The sequence below is a fragment of the Myxocyprinus asiaticus genome, chromosome 26 (genome assembly GCF_019703515.2).
Source record: "Myxocyprinus asiaticus isolate MX2 ecotype Aquarium Trade chromosome 26, UBuf_Myxa_2, whole genome shotgun sequence".
In the NCBI taxonomy this organism is placed as follows: Eukaryota; Metazoa; Chordata; class Actinopteri; order Cypriniformes; family Catostomidae; genus Myxocyprinus; species Myxocyprinus asiaticus.
The window spans coordinates 42,936,613-42,960,741 of NC_059369.1; the positions used below are offsets into that span (position 1 = coordinate 42,936,613).

The 24,129-nt window shown below is 39.7% G+C and overlaps 1 protein-coding gene across 5 annotated transcripts in view; it reads right to left on the minus strand.

Moving 5' to 3' along the window:
- The window catches only part of LOC127416658 (kielin/chordin-like protein), a 77,929-nt gene that overhangs the window by 20,987 nt on the left and 32,813 nt on the right, over positions 1-24,129 (minus strand). For 2 of the 5 annotated variants that reach the window (XM_051656106.1, XM_051656105.1), the window contains 22 exons: positions 23,607-23,689; positions 22,571-22,656; positions 22,369-22,459; positions 21,527-21,626; positions 21,070-21,155; positions 17,845-17,941; positions 17,584-17,733; positions 17,386-17,460; positions 16,847-16,996; positions 16,549-16,623; positions 15,590-15,643; positions 15,042-15,157; positions 14,782-14,875; positions 14,372-14,545; positions 12,100-12,182; positions 7,634-7,727; positions 6,334-6,516; positions 5,878-6,048; positions 5,363-5,539; positions 1,827-1,909; positions 1,482-1,655; positions 1,132-1,311 (listed from right to left, as the gene is read on the minus strand). In XM_051656106.1, the coding sequence (XP_051512066.1) occupies positions 1,132-1,311; positions 1,482-1,655; positions 1,827-1,909; positions 5,363-5,539; positions 5,878-6,048; positions 6,334-6,516; positions 7,634-7,727; positions 12,100-12,182; positions 14,372-14,545; positions 14,782-14,875; positions 15,042-15,157; positions 15,590-15,643; positions 16,549-16,623; positions 16,847-16,996; positions 17,386-17,460; positions 17,584-17,733; positions 17,845-17,941; positions 21,070-21,155; positions 21,527-21,626; positions 22,369-22,459; positions 22,571-22,656; positions 23,607-23,689 (2,576 nt within the window). The remainder of the gene's footprint in view (positions 1-1,131; positions 1,312-1,481; positions 1,656-1,826; positions 1,910-5,362; positions 5,540-5,877; positions 6,049-6,333; positions 6,517-7,633; positions 7,728-12,099; positions 12,183-14,371; positions 14,546-14,781; positions 14,876-15,041; positions 15,158-15,589; positions 15,644-16,548; positions 16,624-16,846; positions 16,997-17,385; positions 17,461-17,583; positions 17,734-17,844; positions 17,942-21,069; positions 21,156-21,526; positions 21,627-22,368; positions 22,460-22,570; positions 22,657-23,606; positions 23,690-24,129) is intronic. The other 3 variants (XM_051656109.1, XM_051656107.1, XM_051656108.1) reach the window with 3 other exon arrangements.

Below are 24,129 nucleotides of genomic sequence, written 5' to 3' on the forward strand. Positions count from 1 at the left end.
ATATTTATATAACATGGTATTTACATACTGTATATACATAAATACTGAATGAGTGAATAATGATAATACATTACAAAGCAATCAATCAATACAATAAATGGAAAATGGGGTCATTTTGACATTTATTTATTTTTTGATGACAGTGGTGGCTAATACAAAGTTACCACAGTTTTATTGTAGGGTGTTTCTTCAACTTCGGACACTTTTAGCCATGTGAATTTCTAGACTCTAGAATCCCATTAGAACAATTTTATGCACTCTCACTGGTTTATTTAATTTGTCAACTAACAATGTCCAGCAGTGTATGTACATGCATCACATGAGATGTCATTTTTTAAATTTATTTTTATTTTTCAGAAAGTCATGAAAATTCTCACCACAGTGTCATATCCAGCACATCTCAAATTCTGTATTGTGTTTAACAGAATTCAGTGTTGGAAATGACGTTGATGGAAATGACGTTTTTAACATTTTTGTCATAGCTTACATTTGATGTATCCTTAAAACACACAATTAAATCATATTTGTTTACACTTTTTGCATAATTTGCCAAAATTACAGCTTGATTGGAAATGATGCGCAATAAAAATATTCGGTTACACTTTCTATGAAGCTTATATTTATAATGCATTCATAATGTCTGCAACTTCTCATAAATAATTGCAACTTTAGTTATAATACATTATAATACTTAGCCTAGTTATAGCTTAAAGCGTAATGCATTATAACACAATCAGCATCCAATTTTATCCACATAAGCTGCAATGTAATATCTATAAATTCAGTACATATAATACAGTGAAAATAGATAATAAATCTTGCAAATATATAAAAATGTGGTAAGTATTTTACAAGCTTGACTTGTAATGCCTTATAACATCTTACAAATAACTTATGGATGTTTATAAGACATTGCTTTTGTCAAGCATACCTAATATTATAATACAAATGTGTATAAAGCATCATAACAACTGCATATAAAATTGGATGTTGATTATGCTGCATATGACAAAATATATTTTTCATAAAATAAACCCCTGGTACAGTGCCCGAAGTTAAAGAAACACCCTGTAGTAACATGATTAAGTTCTGTAAGGGACATAAGCATGTCCACACACACAGTGATCTCACCAGGCATGTGCAGGTAGAGCAGTGATCGTTGACAGGAGTGAATGTGGAGCCGGACTCATGCACCTGTCCCAGGTGTTCACACGTCCCAGTGCACACTAGACAGCACTCACCTGGAGGACGCACGGGCCACCTGCAGGGCGCCTCTGGACAGGACACAGGTGTGCATGATACACTACCATTCTACACATACACACAGACATAAACACACACATACAGCACAGTATTTGTTAAGTATCACTTAGTGCAGGGATGTTCAGGGTGTACTGTATATTCATATAAACTCATTTAATAAGATGCCGTGTAACTATAGTAACCAGTAACAGTTTGTGTGTGTGTATGTGTGTGTGTACCAGGCAGGTACAGCCCTGGCAGTGGTCGCTGGGATCAGGGAAGCGTTCTCCGTTTCCACACTCCCTACCGTTGAAGTTACAGCCTTCACACACACTGCATGCACAGGGGTCCTGCTCAGGGTGAGGACAGGGGGCGCTGGGACAGCTTTTCGGAGAACACTGTACATCACCTCTCTGGTCAATACACACACACAGACAGCAGTAACACATACATTGTGCATTAATATATCACTACCTACATTTACACATCAACACTAGCCAAGACGGTATGACACCTCATTCAAAACCTTCTTTTGACTGTGTGTGTGTGTGTGTGTGTGTGTGTGTGCATGCTTGTGTACTTACAGAACATCTGCACTCCTCACAGGATGCTGTGGGTGATGGAAATGCCTCGCCATCGGCGTAAACTCTCCCATGGAACAAACAGCCTGTACGATACACAAACACACACTTACGTATCAATGTAAAGATTAAAATCTGTCAGTTAGATAACAATATCTAGAGAGCAAGGCGATCGGTAGCTGATATATGTGACCTGTTTCATCATTTTGACCTAGAAACAAATATTATTATTGCTATATATATTTTGTTTTGATTGACATTTGAGTAAGTATTGAGTAAAATCAGTGTATAATTTATTTAGGAATGTTCAATGCTCAATGTTCAAACCAAATCTATGCCATTGATTGTAAGAGATATATATATCAAGCATGTATCGATACACAGATTTCACAATACGATACGATACGACGCATAGCCTCACGATACGATACAATAAAATACGATATGAGTACCCACAAATGTTTAGCTCAAATTTATTCAAGGACTTTTAAATCATAAATGCCACAAAAGTGTCTGCCATTGGCAACAAAAAGCCGAGCTTTAAGTAACTTCAAAAAAACAGCACTGCATTTATTTTGTTTGCTTGTTGAGAAAAACTAATATGAACTCACAATTTTCATGTTTTTCTTGAGAAAATACGTTTGTCTACACTAGTCATTTACATTTGTATCGCACCTTTTACAATACACATCGTTTCAAAGAAGCTTTATAGAAAATCATGCCTTGTTGTCTGAAAGGCTCTTGTGAACAAGCTAAAGTGACTGTAGCAAGGAAAGAAATCTACAGTAAAATCTACTTGGCGCTCGCCATCAGTCTTCTCGCCTATGTAGACTACTGTAAAAATGTGTTGCTCTGTTGTCCTGTGAGCGCCCAGCGCCGCCTCTCGTTGGAGAAGACTGTTCCGCAGCTCTCAATATTGCATTGCTTGGATTTAATTACACTATAATGTGTTTATGTATCGTACGATACATATGGTATTGTACAGTGAGCGTTGTATCATACGATACAATACAATCCAATATTTTTTTTACACTCCTAATATATATTTATTTAAATGCTTTCCTTTTTACTTTAGTGCAAAAAAATCTATTTATTTTTCTGGGACAGAGTAACTCAAAATGATGAGGCAAGTCACTTATGAAGGCCATAAGAGGATAGGGCAGGAATTCTTTTTCAGGAATAGCTTGCATTACCTCGCAATAAATTTTGCATACCTTCGCAATAAATGTAGCTTTTCCTTGCAATATGTTTGCGTTCCCTTGCAATAAGTTTTGTGTTCCCTCGCAATAGTTTTGCATTCCCTCAAAATAGTTTGCGATTCCTCACAATAAGTTTTGTATTCCCTTGAAATGAGTTTTGCATTTCCATGCAATGAGTTTTGTGTTTCCTTGCAATAGTTTGCATTCCTATGCAATAAGTTGTGTTCCCTTGCAAAATATTTACCATGGTTTTCAGTACAGTGACAATATATTAACCATGATATTTGAGGTGAAACCATAGTTAGAATACAGGTAAACCAAATCTATGATAATAAAAATCATAATTTTGTGGTTACTATGGTTTTACTACAAATACCATAGTATTTGTAGTAAAACTATAGTAACCACTAGATTAAACATGATTAATCTAAAGTAAAACCATAGTTTCGATATGGATACAGTATACTGTATTAAAACCATGGTTTCTGCCAAAAAAAAAAAAAAAAAAAACATTGTAACTTTTCATAGTTACTACAGTATTACTAAATTAAAACCATGGTTTCCATCAAAAAACACGGTTAGCCTAATACAGTCATGGTTACTTCAATATTAATATAGTAAAACCATGATACATTTATTGAGAGTAATCACAAAACTATATCAAGGGAATGCAAACTGATTGCGAGAGCATGCGAACGTATTTCCGAAAACAAATCCGGCCTGTCCAATAAGGGCCTCTGTACATAATACAATTTAATAATAGTAGGGGTATAACATTTCTCCATGCATCGATTTGTAATCCTGCCATCTTGAAATATGATTTTAGAATCGGGAACTAACAACTGTTAGTGTTGGTCAATAATCGATTTAAACTGTAAAAAATCGAATGATCTAAATCTAATGATTTTTAACATCCTGCTCTGCGTTCCATCTGTAACCCACACTGAAACTTTTTTCTGTGCAGCTTTCCAAGTCTTTTAAGTACCTTATGTCTGATATCGCCTCCGGATGGCCACTATCTTATGAGCAAATGACAACTTGCAATAGCACTCTTGTCGCGAGTCAAACGCGCTCAAACCTTTTGATACAGCTGCCAACTCGCTGCGTGGCCACTACATGGTCTCAAATTAAGGGAAGCTTGAGGCAAATATGCCATTAAAAATCATACAAATGCTCCCGAAATGTAAAATGTGGAAGCAAAAAATGCCCTCATAATGAATTCTTCAGTTTTTTATTTGTAACCTCTGATATAGTTGACGTTATTTTTTGGGTAAGACGTAATACATTCTCATACTTAAGAATTTGTATTAATGAATTGATTACATTTACATTTTGACATAAATGGATAAGACACAGTTTATGTTTTAAATTGTTAGAAAAAATTAATCTCTCACAAAGGTAAAAAAATACGCCTGATATTCAAATAGAGGGGGCAAATATGTAAATTTCCTACACTGGGTCACTGCTGAAATAAAGTGATTTAATTGTGAGGAAACTTATTAAGCTGTTATTTTCTATAAGATAAAATAGTGCCATTTTACTGGTATCATTGTTTAGTTGGGGACTTTAGGTGCAGAATACATTTAAATTGAAGTTATCTATATGATTGCTTTTCTCTTTTCTTTGAAACTGTTTTAATGTGGTAATATTTGGATTAGTTTACTGATTCAGGCTCGCCATGGCATAGAAAACCTGGAAATATCAGGGAATTTTAAAATTGTGATTTCAAGCCCTGCGAAAATAATGCAAATTAATAAAATACTTTTTATAGTGAAATATGGAATATGGAATACTTTTCAAGCTATGTTTATGTCTAGAAATATTTTACTGGCACATTGTACTCTTGTACTATTACTGTATTCCAAGTAGTCCGTATGTACATGTATTTAATGTGTTTTCTTTCAAGTTACTTTTGGTGGAATAAACAACCTTAAGTAGCATGCCTTTCTTTTTCTTGCTTAAGACACATTAGGGGAAGTATTTAAAGAATACTATAAATTCATAAAAAAAAAAAAAAAATTAGAATTTAATAATTAATCGAATTGAATTTCATTGTGAATGTAATCTAATTGAATTGTTTTGAATTTGCAAAATCGTTCTTGAATCTACTCGAAAACCTGTGAATCGAATCGATTCGCTTTCAACCCAAAGATTCACACCCCTAAATAAAGGCAAATAAAATGTATTCAAATTTCTGAATTAAAGTAAACACTTATTTAAATTTCAATAGAACAATATTTAAAGCAGAACATTTACATTATGCATCGACAAGGCTATCAGCAGATTTTTCTAACTAGTATAAATGTGGTCTTATTCTGCAGAGACAGTGTGATTCAGTACCATCACACACGGGACAGCACTGGTCCGGACGGGTGATGGGGTGGCTACATCCTGGGCTGTGACACGGCCTTCGATGGCAGTTCACATGACCATTCGTGCACACACAACGACCACAGTGATCAGCAGGATCTGCGAACTCCTGACCATTCAGATATTCAATGCCAGCATACCGGCAGCCTGAGAAACACAAATATACACTGCAAAATTCTGCACTGATAAGACTTAAATGTTCTGTTATCACTTACTCAACCTCACTTTGTTTCTTATGTGAAACACCAAAAAGAAGATGTTTGGAAGTATGTTAGCATTAGTCACCATTCATTTTCATTGTATGGAAAAAAGAGGCAATGAAAGTGAATGGTGACTGAGGTTGTCAATCTGCCCGACACCTCCGTTTGTGTTTTCTGTCAAAATTAAAGGATTGGAGCAACATGATAAAGAGACAGAATGTGGGCAGAATTTATTGTATATCACTCAAATCATTCAATATGCACAAACACACACACAAAGAGTACCGTCACAGCGTGGGCAGCACTCTCCCTGCACAGGAAAGGGACAAGTGACATGCTGACAGTACTTCTTCTCACATCTGACTGTACCATCACGACAAAAACACGTCTGGCATGAGTCTGACGTGTCCTCAAATGTGGCGCCATTAGCGTATTCCCTCCCGACATAAAGACAGCCTGAAGAGCCAAAGACAGACAGACAGATTAGAATTAGTACATTAGAACTGATAAATTTGAAAAATTTATTTAAAAAAAATCCAATGAAATTTTTGGATAAAAAATATGGGGTGATATTCCATACGGAAAGTTGTGTATAAATAATTATATTCCACATGCTGTTAAAAAAGGCTAGTATTTAAATTTTGGGTATTTTTTGGTACTTTTTGCTTTCTGGTTTAGCTTTATTAATCCTCATTAAAAGCTCTCATGTGCTTTACATGAGTTTTATATGAAGCATCTTACCATCGCATGTGCGGCAGCACTCTTGAATTATGGGATGTGAGCAGACAGCAGAGGGGCAGGGCCTGTGCCGGCAGTTCACCGTCCCATTGGAGCAGGAGCATGATTGACAGCTGTCGGTGGGATGGTAGAACTGCTGTCTGTGCCTGTAAAACTGCACTTCAACCACGCAATCAGCAGGGGGTTCTGTAAGGGGTGACACACATACTGTACATAAAAAAACGCTCAAACAAACAAAATGTACCAGAGGGATTTTGAATCATGCGTTCATGTCATGTCAGAATTACCATAATTACGAGTTTCTGACGAGCATTCGTGTCTTTGTCAAACTTGGAAGCCTAGAATTTTATAAAAGCTCAGACTTCTCTCACTTGAATGTTCTAGTAATAAACAGCAGAATTTAAACTAGATTGAAAAGTTTGTAGACAAACTTCGAGGTTGGCTTGAAAAAGCCTTGTCTGAAAGTTTAAGGAACGTTTAAAAACTTGGGGATTTGCAGATAGATAGTTACTAGCATGTCGCTAGGCATTGATAGCATGTTGCTAACATGTTTTAGCATGTAGCCAGGCATTGCTAGCATGTGGTTAGGTGTTGCTAGCATATTTTAACACCTAGCTAGGTGTTGCTAGCATGTTTTAGAACTTAGATAGGAAAGAATGATGGTGTGATAGAACGGATGGACAGACAGACAGACAGATAGATTTGAAAAGAGTGAGCGAGTGATAGAAATAGAGAGAAATGGAAAGAGAAAGAGAGAGAGAGGGATTGAGAGAAGGAAAGTGATAGAGAGCAAGAGCAGCTTAAACCATATTAAAGGCCTTGTGTAGGTCTGTTTACATTTGAATTTTTGACAGCTGCATAGTTTGAATAGTCTTGGCTCATCTGAACATTCCAGCAATGTAAGTGAATGGTATTTTTCAAGCCAACCTAATATTTCGGTATAAAAAAAGAACAAGCCACGGATAGACTTGAATTGGAGAATCTTTCTTTTCAAGTTTGAATGAACTGATTCAGTAGAATTAATTGATTTAGCAGAGAATTTTTAATTACTTACTCAGCTTGTTCAGTTATAAATGTATGTGTGCAAATAATGTTCATTACAAACAGCGATGTAGCCTTTGGTCACACAAAATTGTTACCGCAAACTATTTTGAAAACAGTTCATTTAGTAACACTACTGTTAATTTGCTGCTCCCCAACACTGGATCCATTTGGGCATTGTGAGCGTTGCCATAGAAACGTCAGAGTTGTAATCTCGTAATTATGGTAAATTGTGAATGGAGTGTAAGAACACAAATGTGACCTGGACACTGCGGGCAGCACTCTCCTGGCTGAACATAAGCGTCAGTACAATGTACTGCTGGACACCGCTTCATCAAACATTGGACATTACCGTTCTACACAAAAACACAGGCACACACAGATACATAACTGTAACAATTCACTGGTGTTCTTGTTAAGGAGTAACATTCCACATGAGTCTTTTATTAGACACTTTCAATTTTACAAATAATGCTTTTCAGCAGTCAACAGGAACACACAATGCTTCGTGCATCTCTCTCTCCTCCAGCGGTCTGTACTGCTCTTTTATCCCTCTCAGCTCTCACTGCAAACACAAACAGCTGTTAGAGATAATTTCCCACAGGTGTCAATCCTTACCGTTCTTCCTCTCCCAGCCTTGCTCTCCACAGACGTTGCTCGGCCATGCCCACATCACCACATACCCCCATCGCCCGACTCAGGCCGGGGAGCCATCCGGCCTGTCACTTACTTGCCCCCCCCCCCATTTCTAGAGAGGAAATCTGCCACAGCCATCTGCGCCCCTGGCCTGTGGACCACCTCAAACTTAAAAGGCCGGAGAGCCAGATACAAACGGGTGATCCTCACATTGATATCCTTCATGCAATGGAGCCACTGGAGCGGGGCGTGGTCTGAACAGAGGATGAAAGCATGCCCCAACACATAGTATAGGAGGGTGAGGACTGCCCACTCGATGGCCAAACACTCCTTCTCTATCGTGCTGTATTTAGTTTTCCACACTGAGAGTTTGCGACTAATGAGGCGCTCCTCCCCCTCCACCATCTGGGACAGTACCACTCCCAATCCCCTGTCCGATGCATCTGTCTGCAAGATAATAGGGAGAGAGAAGTCAGGAGAGTGCAATAATGGCCCTCCGCAAAGCGCAGTTTTCACTTGCGTGAACATCTGCTGACACGGCTCCATCCACTGGACAGGATCTGGTGCCCCCTTATTAGTAAGATCATTTGGCAGGCTGGTGACGGTCGAATAGATAGGCACAAACCTACGATAATAGCCAGCCAGCCAGCCCCAGGAACTGTTTCGCCTCCTTTTTGGTCTTAGGTCTCATGCAGGCTGCAATCACTGCGGTTTTATTAATTTGGGGCCGCACCTGACTGTGACCCAAGTGGAAGGCCAGATACCGTACTTCCACTCACTCAACTGCGCACTTCTTTGGGTTTGCTGTGTGTCCCGCTCGTCTCAACAACCTCATGACAGCCCTCAGATGCTGCAGGTGCTGCTGCCAATCATTACTGTAAATAATGATATCATCCAGATAGGCAGTGGCGAAAGTAGAGTGCGGTCTGAGAATTTGGTCCATGAGCCACTGAAACATAGCCGGGGCACCAAACAAACCGAACAGAAGCATCACAAATTGGTGTAATCCGAACAGTGTGGAAAATGCCATCTTTTCACAGGATATGGGAGTTAAGGGGATCTGCCAATATCCCTTCGTTAAATCCAGTGACGAATAAAAATGAGCCGCACCTAACGGATCGAGCAGTTCATCAATCTGAGGCATTGGGTACGCATAAAATTTAGACACTGCATTGACTTTTCTATAATCCACACAGAATCAGACCGAACCGTCACTCTTCGGAACCAGCACCAACAGGCAGGCCCAGTCACTGTGGGATTCTTCTATTACCCCCATATCTAGCATAGCCTTTAATTCTTCCTGAAGCACTTTTTTTGTGTTTGGGTAAGTGGTAGGTACGACTGCAAACCACTACCCCTGGGGTTGTTTCAATTTGGTGCTCTATGAGATTTGTTCGACCGGGAAGAGGCGAGAACACGTTGGAGAATTCTCCTTGCAACCTGGCAACCTCCGTGACATATGACGGTGAGTGGTGGTCTCCGCAAGTGACCGGGGTGACTCAATCGGTGGCTTTTAAGTCCAGCTCCAGTCCAAGCTCCTCCCTCTCTGGAACCACGTCCCCAAAGTCACGGGGACCGCCTCTCTCCACGGTTTTAGAAGATCACAATAACACAGATCTGATGTGCTCCGCCTCTATCCGTGCGTTAACCTCATAATCGACTTCCCCAACTAACCATGTGACCTCAAAGGGTCCTTGCCACTTGGCGAGTAATTTAGCAAGCAATACAAGGACTTTATCTCCCAGTGTAAATTCCCATAGCTGAGTACCCCTATTATTATACAGCCGGCTTTGATGTTCTTGAGCCTGGAGCAAATTCTCCTGTGTTAATTGCCCCAGTGTGTAGAGTTTTGCTCTCAGGTCAAGAACATATTGAATTTCGTTTTTGCTGTTTGAAGGTCCCTCCTCCTAATTTTCCCGTACGACGTTGAGCACGCCATGCAGGCCGTCTGCTCTAATGACCTGATGATGTCCATGCCAATTCTTTTGAAGGGGACCACGATCAATGGAAAGGAGCGCAATGGCACTTTTGGGGTGGCCGTGGATTCTCCAGCCGTCATTCATGGCATGCCACACACCACCTGTGAACATCCCAGCGAATGCCCGGCCAATAGAAATCAGTTGGTTTAGTGTTTTTTCCCGTGCTAAGTGACCCATCTGGAATGAGCCATCTGGAATAACATTTCCCGACGGCTCTTTGTTACTAACAATTGGGTTGTATCTTCTTTTGTCTGAGTGTCCTGCGTCACTCGATACAACCGATCCTTAATAATCGAAAAATAAGGGTATGAGAGTGCAATGTCACTTTCACGGGTTTTGTCTCACGTCTGCTCCAGAGGGAATTCCCCTGCAGGGAACCCTCTAAGGGTGGGGGAAGCCACGGCAGCCTCAACATTATGCTTTTGTCCCCGAAATTGAATAATGACCATCACTAAAGGGTCTAATTTTCAACATCCCTGTGCACACACCTTATCTTCACCCTCCGGCCTGTATCCAAAGCCTCAGATTGAACCAAACTTTGGTGAATGAAGGTTTGATTTCAAACTGAATCCACCAAGGCTGGGTATGTACCCCCCTTAATACTCACAGGTATGCTCCTGCTCAATCAGGGGTGGCCTGTGGCGCATTGGGGATCCGATCAGTGTCTCCACCTCCATCGCGGGGCATCGGTCCTGGAAATGCCAGGTTCCCCGCACCTCCAGTAGACCAGCCCAGACTTCATGCCCACACCCGTGGCAGCAGATTCACCTGCCTGTGGTGGAGAGTGGAGAGGGTTAGGTAAAACCGGTGGGTTGAATGGCCCATGGGACCAGGGGAAACAGTTTTGGGGTAGGAATGAGAAGAATGAGAGTGGGAGGGATGAGAGAGAGAGGGAGAGAGAGAGAGAGAGAGAGAGAGAGAGAGAGAGAGAGAGAGAGAGAGAGAGAGAGAGAGAGAGAGAGAAGAAGAGGACTCATCGGCCCCCGAATACGCCGCCATATGGTCCTCAGCCAGTTGGGCCACCCCATCCAGAGATGCCGGTCAGTGGCACTGGACCCACTCCACTGTCCCTTTCAGTAGCCGGGCGATAAACTGCTCGAGTATCACCAGATCGAGTATCTCCTCAGCATCACGATCTTCAGCCAGCAGCCACCTTCGGCAGGTGTCACGGAGCTGTCAAGTGAATGCGAACTGGTGGCCGAGTTCGCCGAGCATCAGCAAGCGGAAGTGTTGGCGTTGTTGCTCTGGGTTTCGGCCGACCCGTTGCAGAATGGCTTTCTTCAGATCTGCATACACCAGGAGGTTGGACGCAGATAGTTGGGCTTCCCCGAACAACAGCAGCACGAGGTGGGCTGCCCACTGAATGCTGGGCCAGTTCCATGCTCCCACCGTCCACTCGAAGAGCTCAAGGAATGCCTCTGGGTCATCTTGAGGTCCCATCTTTGTCAGCGTGATGTACAGTACGGCTGTGGGTGGGTCCGGGGTCGCGGCTGAAGACCCCTCCTGGTGTACCAAGCTCTGTAGCACCTGCCGGTCCTCTGCTTGAGTCTGGAAGAACACCTGGAACCGCTGCTCCTGTTCCTTACGCAGCTCAAGCAGAGACTGATGTTGGGCTTGGTGGATGCTGGCGAGGGTCTTGAATACTTTGGCCAGCGGCGAGGACTCCATGACAGTGTTTTCTTCCTCCAAATCCCGGGTTTTGGCACCACTGTAACAATTCTCTGGCTTACTTGTGAAGGAGGAAGTGGGAGCTGGGTCACGTGAGTCTTTCATTAGACACACTTTCAATTTTACACACACACACAAATAATGATTTTCAGCAGTTGGTAACACACACAGGAACACACATTGCTTCGTGCGTCTCTCTCTCTCTCTCTCCTCCGGTGGTCTGGATTGCTCTTTTATCCCTGTCAGATCTCATGGCAAACACAAACAGCTGTTAGAGATAATTTCCCACAGGTGTCAATCCTTACTGTTCTTCCTCTCCCGGCCTCGCTCTCCGCAGACGTTACTTGGCTACGCTCACATCACCACAATAACACAGACCTTTGACTCAAATAAAACGTGTGTGTGTTTGTGTGTGTTTGTGAGATAGAGATAAAGAGAGACTTACGGTGCAATGGCAAGTCCTGCATTTGTCCGTTGGATGAGGAAATTCCATTCCGTTTGGATAATCATTACCTGCATATCTACATCCTGAAAGAGGAAGAGAGTATTTTTATTGAAATATAAAAAATTAAAATCTCTCTTAAAATCTCCATTTTTATTCTACTCAAGAATGATATTAAATGGAGAAAAAATGGAGACTTTTGCTTAAAAGCCCTTTCGCACAAAACGCAAATGTTTGCTGCAAACAATGAGAGAATTTTCATTTTTGGGTGAACTATACCTTTAATGCTACTATGCTGTCCTCCATAATGAGACATTGTGAGAGTTTATGGCTATGTTCATACTAACCCCGGATGCAAATATTGTGGTATTAACTATCACATTTCAAAACACAACAACATTAAGTCATGCAATGCCATCTTTAAATCAATTGTGAAGCGCTACAAGAAAAAAACAGAAGAAACTCTAGTGTTCTTCAGCCCCGTATTACTGAATCCTACTTGGAGATAATTAGGAATGCACCTGCACTTTCCTCTTACACACCCAAAAGGCTTGTAAGGTAAATATGGTTTGACATGCATCTACGTTTTGCACGGAGGAGGAGAGAAGAAAACCAATGAAAGGCATCTTTCGCTGTCCAGCAAAACAATTTGTATTATAATATGAGAAAAATCATCTAATATTGCTGTGCTGCTCAGCACACACCAGGTAGAGGGTGCCGCTTGATCACACATCACTGACTGAAGTGCTGAATGCAGACTGTTTTATAAAACGCAGCCTTTTGCACTTTAGTAATCACGCAAGGCCATATGGTCATTTCATCTTAATTCAATCAATCGTGCAGTCTTAATGGATACAATACTGATGTGTCAGAGGTCAAAGACTGCAGGTTTCAAAACATTGTGGGTGTTTTTTTCCCTCTTCTTGAATAGTAAGTGCCACTTTAACGTCCACAACGCCGTTTTTTTCTCATTAATGTGAAAATGACAAAGAATAGAAATTTCATATTACATGTTCTTGGGAGTGCCAACCCTTCTACATTATTTGTAGAATACTTACTTGTACATGCAAGTATTATTTCAGGTTTTACAGTGTGTGGTCTCCACAATTTCTTTTCCCCAATTATTCACACAGCTTTTTATTTAATTGATTTAAATAAAAGTGATAATATCTGACTACTTTATCTCTGTCTGATTTGGAAAGGACAGGATTCTAGATCAAAAACCCGTAGATAAAGTTAACCATTATTGTTATTCTTCCCGTCTAAATTTGACAGCCTTAAAATCAACGACAGCTGTAACTAATCAAAGCTGGCAAGTGACCAAAGTATAAGTGCGATAATCCATGGCTGGGTGTGTGTTACACAATTCATGCTTCGCTTTGCGCCGCATGGTTCTTAGCCTACCCGTCATGCATTAAAATCATTTCACGCAGACCTAGCCGTGGATTATGCCCTATATAATCTTATTGCATGTTGACTATTTTTCATTTATGCCTAATTTTATTCTTCCAAAGGCAGCGGCAGAAATTAAGCTGGGCTCTGGCCACAAAAGGTGACAAAAATGTCCCCCCAAATTGAAAATGCAAACTCTCCCTTTTAAGAGTTCCTCTGTTTTTATTAGTAATTCTGATATTAGTGTCAGAAATTAACTTTTTTATTTAGGGGCAATAATTGCCCCCTGGAATTGATTTTTAGGGGCATTTTTTTTACTTGTATGAGGGCATATTCTTTCTAACATAACACACAGAGAATGTCATCCATTTATATCAAATATTTCAATTGAATCAATTAATTGAAATGGTCACTACAGGGTATAAACTCATGACTAGATAGGCCTAGAAAATAATAATATGAAATATATAAAATGTTAGATTTAAAAAAAAATCAGTATGCAGCACAAATTTTTTAAAAAACATTTAAAATATCTGGGGCATTTTTGTACATTTTAGTTGCATTTTTTCTATTTGAATTTATTCTATTCTAAGCCTAGTTATACATACTGTATTATCAAATATAATATATAAGATGATATTAACTTTACTTTTTGGGAAATAATTCTTAATCTAATTATTCAGAAGAGAGTATGAATGAATTGGTTAAAGTATTCTGAATTATAAGCATGAAAAAATTATATTTCTTTTATGGTTAGGAAAAATAGTCCCCCGTATAAGTAAAAATTAAAATCAATTCTAGGTGGTCTTAATGGAAAAGTTAATTTCCGACACTGAAGGGATTTTAGGTTTAATACTTGAATAAAAAATCACTGAGAACTCACCATTGCAGTTGATCTGACAGCATGTCCCCGGCCGAGGATAATTGCAGTTTGGTCTTGGGCACTCATGACTTCCACAGTTCACATGTCCATCAGTGCAAACACAATCCTCACATGGATTCACAGGGTTCATAAATGTTGCGCCATTGGTAATGATGCGGTTGTCATATTCACAGTCTTCTCAGGAGAGGAGAGGAAACATAAGCTTTGAGCACAAGTATGATCTATTATAAACAGACAGTTCTGAATGCTGATTGGTTAATACAGTGTTTAGCCGTGGACACCGTAAAATGCATAATATAGGCTGTGTCCAAACAATACACTTTAGCTTGGACTATACTGAGAGCAAAAGTCGCCTCTCGCACTGTACTGTTTGAGTGTAGTCTGAGGTCATGAGGTTTGTCAAAGTGTACCTGGGCAGCGTGGGCAGCACTCTCCAGGGGGAGTGTACGGGTTAGAACAGGAAACTGCTTTACAACCAGGTGTGCCACATATTGCATTGCCATCCTACATACACACACACACACACATACATGAATGTAGTGAGTCAGTGGAGCACTTTAAGATTATTAATATGTTAATGTAAGCATTCAATTGAAATGTGCAAAGTCTAGCTAAGATTTGTGTGTGTGTGTGTGTGTGTGTGTGTGTGTGTGTGTGTGTGTGTCTGTACCTGACAGGTGCATTTCATACAGGGGTCGTCCGGATCAGTGAAGGTCTGGCCGTTTTCATAGATATGCTGTTTATACTGGCACTGACCGCAAGAGTCACAGCAGTCACCATCTATTTCTATAGAAATATAGATAATCTATATAAGATTATTAAGTTCTTCTAAATAACATACAGTATATACAAAAACATCCACTATTGCCATGTATTTGTTGTGCTTAGAGTCGAGACTTTAGCTTAGCAATACTCCGTTAGTATTATCAGTAAGTTAAAGTGTGAAAAGTAGTTGTTCTGTCAAATTAAAAATCCACTTTCATCCAGTATTTGTGTGTGCTATGTATTTGTTGTGCTTATCCAAGTAATTAGCTTAGCAAAATGCTAACATAGTCAAACTCTCCAGAAATCAAGTGAGCGTTCTGTCTAGTTTCTCATGCACTTGAGGAGCATTCTTTGTGTAGCAGTTCACTCTTAACAGAGTTGCTGCACATGAAGTGCTTCAAATTAGTGACTTGTACTGTAAGGTTCCTGCATGCCTTTTAGAAGGTAACTTGCCTATGTATACAGCAGGGTCGTGCCGTCCATATAAGCAAGGTAAGCAGTGCTTACCTAACAGAAGGGTGAAAAGAAAAATGACACTGTGAAATTTGTAAGCATAATTGTTAATATAAACTACTGTTTTCATTCAAATTCGTCATCTTTCATCTCAGATGAGCAGCACAGAGAGTTATTAATTTATTCGCTTTGGCACCACCCTCAGGTACAAGCACTTTATGTTATGCTTTTCTCTGATTCAAAGCATTGTTTACCAGCCGTTTCATTCAACACTGTATGTTCATTCAAATTGAATCACGCCCGCTACTACAAATGGCCAAGGTAAGCATGCTTACCAAAATGAGTAAGCCAATCAGAAGCTCCTTCCTTCGGTCATGCTGTCTGATAGGCTAGATTTTAGTTTTTTTGTCAACATGTTCAAGTTCACGTAATGCTATTAAGAGCTAAAATGGATATCTGCAGTGTAAGCATCGACATCCTACGTGGATTTTGCAAAGTTAATTTCAATATCGAGAAAGAGAGGCTATCGAAACTTAAACAAGCGGACAACTTTTACAACAAAGTGACGGAGACGTTCATTTGCAAGAAGAGACGCATGGATTTTGTGTTTAAGTAAAGGTAAGATAATATATTTATTAAAAATCTGTTAATGATAGTAGGTCATATATACTAGGTCATTGTTTCTGGTTAGTCTGAGGCTATGAAGCGGTGATCTGGCAATCATATCCTTGACTTATTCTGTCTGTTTTATAGTTCTAACGTTAGGGCGCAGTGTCTGTTTAAAAAAATAAAATAATTAATTTAAATAAAATTAAACAAATTGTGATTGCTTATTGGATATTTAAATCAATGTATTTTCGTCCTGTATGGAAGCCAGCTTCTTCTGAAACTCAGTTAATACAGGTACTCCATTAAAATATCTACTCAATGCATCATGATTAAAATTCTCTCTCTCATACCTGGTATTCTGGTTGGGTCTGCACAGGGTGGACGAGGAGCTGGTGTCAAGTTGTCACTGCATATCTCCTGACCATCTAGGCAAGGAATAAAACAGTTAATATAGTCACCCCTGTGTCGGTTTGCTTAATATATTTTTCAGGTTTTAGTTGCATTATGCTTACATCATGTCAAAAGTCTGGTGAATGAAAACAAAAATGTACAAGCCGATGGTGATTTTTTCTTCAATACTGTTTAGAGGGTTGCTGGAACTGAACGCCAGTCTAAAGACCTGAGGACTGGTGTGATATGCTCTCTCACCTGGTGTTCTGGTTGGTTCTGCACAGGGTGGTGAAGGAGCTGGTGCACAGCTATAACCGCACGCCACCTGACCACCTACACAAGAGCAGCTTTGGCCAGCATCAGTCCATGTGTCTCCTTCCACATACACAACACCGTTCCACACACATCCTACAAACACACACAGAAGTGGCGCTTAATTTAATTTAATTTAAGATTGTTTATTGGACATTTAAATAAATGTATTTTTGTCCCTTCTGGAAGCCAGCTTCTCTATATGATGATTGGACGAGCTCTTCAATGAGTGGGACTATGCAACAAACCAGCCATAATTTAATCAGTGACATACATGACTAGACAGCATTTAGAATTAAAACCGGAAAATGTGAAAAAGTGCATTCAGATGCATGCACAAGACTTCACAGAAATGTTACATTGTGCCTGATAACAACATAAAGGGACATGATATGAGAAGCATGCACATCTGAAGCTCAGTTAATACAGGTACTCCACTAAAATATCTACTCAGTGCATCATGATTAAAATTCTCTCTCTCATACCTGGTATTCTGGTTGGATCTGCATAGGGTGGACGAGGAGCTGGTGTCAAGTTGTCACTGCATATCTCCTGACCATCTAGGCAAGGAATAAAACAGTTAATATTGTCACCCCCATCTCGGTTTGCTTAATATCTTTTTACGTTTTTAGTTTTGACACGACATATAAAGACCTGAGGACAGGGGTGATATGCTCTCTCACCTGGTGTTCTGGTTGGTTCTACACAGGGTGGTGAAGGAGCTGGTGCACAGCTATAACCGCACGCCACCTGACCACCTTCACAAGAGCAGCTTTGGTCAGCATCAGTCCATGTGTCTCCTTCCACATACACAACACCATTCCACACACATCCTACAAACACACACACACACACACACACAGAGAGAAAATGAACACAATTCTATGAGAGAAGGAGGCCTGTGCAAGCTGTGAGTTAGTGGATGAAGAATGGGAATATCTCACCACTGCATACTGGACAGCAGGAATTAGGTTGAGGGGGAATGGGGTTTGCACAACTCAAGGTTGGGCATCTCTCCTGATGACATCTCACGTTACCCCGCTAAAACACACACACACACACACACACACACACACAATATTCAATATTCAGAAATAAACTGCTTTTTTATGTAGAACACAAAAGGAATTATGTAGCAGAATGTCTGGGCTGCTCAAATGCCAAAAATGACAAAGCACCATTAAAATACTGTACAAATAGCCCACAGATCTTATATTCTATAAAATGCACTACAGATTTCAATAGGTACTTTGTTTAAATTGAGCTGAAAATGTTCAAATGTAGTTGAAACACCCCCATTTCTTAAAGAGTATTGGAGTTGCATGTATTGGTGCTTCTTTAGATTTCTACCAAGATCAGTGGATCAGGATAAAGTCTGGATTTTACATGAATTATAATATTTCAAGGATCATATCATTGTTATTGGATCTGCTCTAATAAGACCCACTTTCCCAGCAACTTGAACTTTTCAAGAAGGAATAGCATAAACTCTGATCACAAATGTCTGTTTTTCATTTCCCAAAGTGCAACTGCTGTAACAGAAATGAGGCCAGAAATGATCTAATAATGATCTTATACCGACATGTAATATCTAACGGGACAAACCACCACAACAGCACGTACTGTTTGTGAAAGGATATGCAAAAAAATAAAATAAAAATAATGCAATACCTCTAAAATATGTTTTTGCATTTTCTTTTTTGAATGCAGAAATTCACTTGTTTAATGTAAATTGGCTGTTAATAAGTTTGAATACTGAATATGTCAAATACTATTATTTACTACATATGGACCAATACACCTTTTTCACAGACTGTGATGATGTGTTTCCGCCTTATCAGCATAAATCTAAAAAAAAATGTGTATGATAATTTTTTAAATACTGAGTGTAAATTTATAACATTATGCTTTGTATTATATTACCCTGGAATTAGTTTAAAAAAATGAATTACCACAACTGTGAGGGGGTTTCTATTACAGCTGCTGAGAGAGTGACAGTAAATTTGGCATCTTCTCCCATCTGACTGTCTTAATCCACCACTCTCTATTTTTTTTTTCTTCTGGAAAGTCATTCAAATGTAATAGTGAACTTTTTCTTTTGCTCTTGGAGCAAATGTGATCTCACATTCACTCCCATTCACCGCTGTCGAAGTTTACCCTACAGTCATTTACTTCTGCGTTCCAAAACCCGGAGTGTGAAAAAGGTCTATTACTTTAACAGTAAAGATGCATATTGACCTGATGTCACATTTCCCCACAGCCACCATATTTGTGACCATCAATGGGAGGAAACAATGGCAGTGAACAGAAAAACACCCGAAAAACTATATCAAGAAAAACATCAAAAATTGCTTTTGATCCATGCCAAGTCACCGGAAAAGTTCTTTCAGGTCTGAAGACAGCACAAATATTGCCAAATTGAACTTTCGCAGACATTTAAAGACATTTTATCTAAGATTTATCTCCATACGCCAGCGAGACGAGTGCACATGCCCACTGGTATATCTCCGTAAACATCTCTCATTCTGAAGTTACAAATGTTTTGTGTTGTTTTCAGGTCTGATTTAGTCACAATATAATTTTTTTTTGGTGATGATCCCATCTGTATGAATGTAAGAGCTGCTTTTAACTCCTGAAGAAGGTTTTTGTTGCATCTCACAGCACAGCACATTGACGTTATATGGAATTTTGGTCACAAATATGGTGGCACGGTCATACACTGCATCACAAGAAACAGGTCAATTGCATGTCTGATTGAAGTTGTCATTTTTATATGCCACATTTCTCAGGCTTCAGATGTGTGTTAAACGTGCAAGGATGTGTATTCATTAGAGCTGTCAACTGATTACATTTTATATTGAATGACATGACATGCAGATTAATTAATCAGTTTAATTGCATATAAAAATATTAGCTGAGAAAGGCCCTCAAATAACAATAATTACATTTATGATTAAATAATTATAAATCTTTTTTTTTTTTTGGGGGGGGGGGGGATTTTTCCCCTTTTTCTCCCAATTTGGAATGCCCAATTCCCGTTGTGCTCTAAGTCCTCGTGGTCGCATAGTGATTCGCCTCAGTACGGGTGGCGGAGGATGAATCCCAGTTGCCTCCGCGTCTGAGACAGTCAACCCGCGCATCTTATCATGTGGCTTGTTGAGCGCGTTGCCACGGAGACATAGCATGTGTGGAGGCTTCACGCCATCCACCGCGGCAACCACGCTCAATTCACCATGTGCCCCACCGAGAACAAACCACATTATAGCGACCACGAGGAGGTTACCCCATGTGACTCTACCCTCCCTAGCAACCGGGCCAATTGGTTGCTTAGGAGACCTGGCTGGAGTCACTCAGCACGCCCCGGGATTCGAACTAGCGAACTAGCGAACTCCAGGGGTGGTAGCCAGCGTATTTTACCACTGAGCTACCCAGGCGCCAATAATTATAAATCTTTATATTTAAATAATTATACAGTAAATATATATTATAAATATAATCATTCAGAGAAGGAAAATGCATTACATTATTGTGGCAGATGAGCAAAGCATAAGACAAAACAAAAAGTGGCCTTACAAGGCAATATATTGTGTATTTCCATATACATTTTTTTTCTCCCCTTTTCTCCCCAATCTGGAATGCCCAATTCCCAATGTGCTCTAGGTCCTCGTGGTGGCGTAGTGACTCGCCTCAATCCGGGTGGCGGAGGACAAATCTCAGTTACCTCCGCGTTTGAAACCGTCAATCCGCGCATCTTAACATGTGGCTTGTTGAGCACGTTACCACGGAGACCTAGCGCGTGTGAGACTTCATGCTATTCTCCGTGGCATCCATGCACAACCCACCACATGCCCCACCGAGAGCCAGAACCACATTATAGCGACCACGAGGAGGTTACCCCATGTGACTCTACCCTCCCTAGCAACCGGGCCAATTTGGTTGCTTAGGAGACATGGCTGAAGTCACTTAGCACGCCCTGGATTCGTACTCGCGACTCCAGGGGTGGCAGTCAGATTATTGAACATTCAGTCCATTTTGCAATTGAATTTGTTAATCTGTCCGAAATAAATGTACTATAAGGGATTTACTAAGGATGCGTCAATGTACACATGTGTTAGACAGATGCTTTCGGTAACATTCACTCTAAGTTTGTGTGTGTGTGTGTGTTTCACCTTGCATATACATTGAAGACAGGGACCTCCACCAGGTGGCCTGAACTCCTTCCCATTTTCATAAATCCTTCCTTCATATTCACACACTGTAACACAGTAAAACACATTCTTACCTGTATGAATCCGTATGTTTAAAGGGACAGTTCATCCAAAAATGAAAATATTTACTAACTCTATTGTTGCTCTAAACCCATATGACTTTCTTTCTGTTCATCACACAAAGTGATCGTATGGCGTCAGAACACTATGAATACAGTGCACGTGTGGTATTGACTACTTTTAATGTGGTTTTAAGTTGGTGTTTTGTTCTTTTTGGAGCTGTGTAAGAATGGGCTCCACAGGAGAAAGAAAGTCATACGTGTGACATTCGTGTGAGTGAATAATGACAGAATGTTGATTTTTGGGTGATTTAGTCCTTTAAGATCCAGGACAGCAGGCATGTGTTTGTTTTATTTACTGTCACAGGAAGGGCAGCACTGGCCACGTGGTTTCGCCGGGTGTGTACAGTAAACAGCCTGACATGAGGATTCTGTGGGGTCACATGACACTTGCCCACCCTGCACACACAAAAGATATGCACAAAAATACACATACACTGAAACACATGCAAATACCGAATACAGATTCTTTGGGAACTTTGAGCACTGTGGACCTGCTGAAACATTTTATCACAATTTTTTTTACTTGTCTACTAATAATGTCCAACAGTGTATGTACATGCATCACGAGCATGTAGAGATTTATGCCATTTTTGTAAAAAAAAAAATAATATTCTAAAGTCAAGACAATTCCCACCATAGCGTAATTTCCAGAACATGAAAATGACAATTTATTTCACACTTTGTTTAGATGATCATAGTTTTAAACTTGTAATACTTTGTATTTTTATAATAGTTTAATACTGAAAGTCTTGCTCTGGAAAAAGGCTAAAACAATCAAATCTATACATAAAAGGCTTTTAAAAAATACTAAAAATAAATGACGAAGGCCTGATAAGAATTTACCAAGCCTGTATTAATGTGACCTTCATATAACATATAGACAAAAGTGAACAAACATGTGATGGTCACCTGTCAGAGTGATTTAACAGATTTGACTTGACTCAGAATCTACATTCCCCCTCTCAGAATCAATTAGAAGTGCTTAATAAGGCAAGTATCTCTATTTTTATTGTTCATACTTACTGTGAAATTAGGGATTTGTGCTGATGTTTGTACTAAAAACAAGAATGATGCCTCAACCCATGCGGCTTATAGAGGTGAGGTGTGCTATTTCTTTTCTAAGCGTCTCTACACTCACCAAGCAGCGACATCTCAAGCACGGATCCTGTCTTGATACAAAGGTTTGCCCGTCAACGTACTGCTCTCCCTCATATATGCACTCCTCACATCTGAACACCAAACACAAGAGTTATTAGTAAAGGTAAAACATACAGTACTTTACCTCAGATGCATCTCTCTTTTGCTCTTTTAGAAAAAAAGCAATGATGAAACATTCATACCGTGCACAACACTCTCCTGGTCTCCTGATTGGATATTGACAGGGGGTCGGTGGGCAAGGATGCGGTGTGCATCCAATATTCCCATTCTGAAAGAAAAAATGCCAGTATAAATCCACTTCTCAACCACACAAATGAAGGTGTACCTCAGGGCTCTTCATTTCCCCATATGTAAGTATTTTTCATGGGGGTAATTTATGTGTGTGCGTGTGTGTGTGTGTGTGTGCGTGTTCTACATTGTGGGTGTGTCATGGTCTCACCCCCTCATTTCTGTGTGTGTGAGTTCTGCATTTTGGCTGACAAAATTCAAAAAGACTGCACAACGTTCATGTCTTCTCTTTATAACACCATGGTCAGGTTTGACCGTAAGCTAAATGCTGACAATTAATAATTTTATAATGTCGAAATACATATCCAAATGCATGTGATAAATGTGATAAATGTCATAATTACTACACAGTAAGTGGCTGGACAGAACACTGCTGCCATCTACTGGCTATTATTGTCATAACATGATTTTCAACTCATGTCATTTTTCTTTTTTTCACCAGATGTCAGCAATCTGCCCACAATACATGTCTAATTTTCATATGTTTCAACATATACAAGTGTAGGTTTTTATTGTAGTGAAATTACATAAATTTGCTTATTTGCATACGCAAATGTATGGTGCAATTGAAAAATTAACATGTAAATGAAGTCTAAATAGCATAAAATCCCAAAAGAAGTGCATAATTTTATTGTTATTACTTCAGGGAAAAAGAAATGCTATAATTTATTTAAAAAAAGTTACACCTGTTCTGTTTCAAGTAAAAAATGACAGTGTACAGTGAAGAAAGCAGCCTTTCTTTAACAGAATAGCAGGGTTAAAACTGTCCCTGCACAGTAAACCAAGATAGGATTAAGTATTTTATCATCAAAAAAATAACAGCACTCAATTTGGCATTATTTAACTGTTTTTGAGTTTTTGAATCATTGGCTATTACCAGTTGTTGTTGAAGTTATATAACTGTGAGTAAACAGAGACATTCCGACTTACCTCACATACACAGTCACCCTCACACTGGGGTCCTGGCGGCAGTCTTTGCCCGTTTGGGATGTCTACTCCATTCACACTACAACCTGTGAAAGATCTATGTGTCAAACTCAAGGGTTACAAGCACTAAATGTCAGCCATTATGCCACACAAATATCAGTAAAGGTTTATTGCAAACTTATACCACAGCATTGTTGAATTCTGATTGGTTGATGCATGTTGGAAGGGTGTTATTACACGGCTTTCTGGAATACCTGATTCTGACTGGTCAGTCACGCACATCCAGGGAAAATGTAATATCAGACCGGTCATCCGGGTATTGCGAGTCATCTTTTCTATTATCGTATCACTCTGTGATCTCTACAAGTAAGCTAATAAAATCATTTCAACTCAAATCAATATTTCATGTCCATTTATTTCTTTATTTGGCAAGTAGTCGTGTAATAAGTGGGATAACGAGCAGCCAGACAGTCGTTTTCACATAATGGACACTAACAGAACTTACAAACCAGGGGTGGAATTCAGC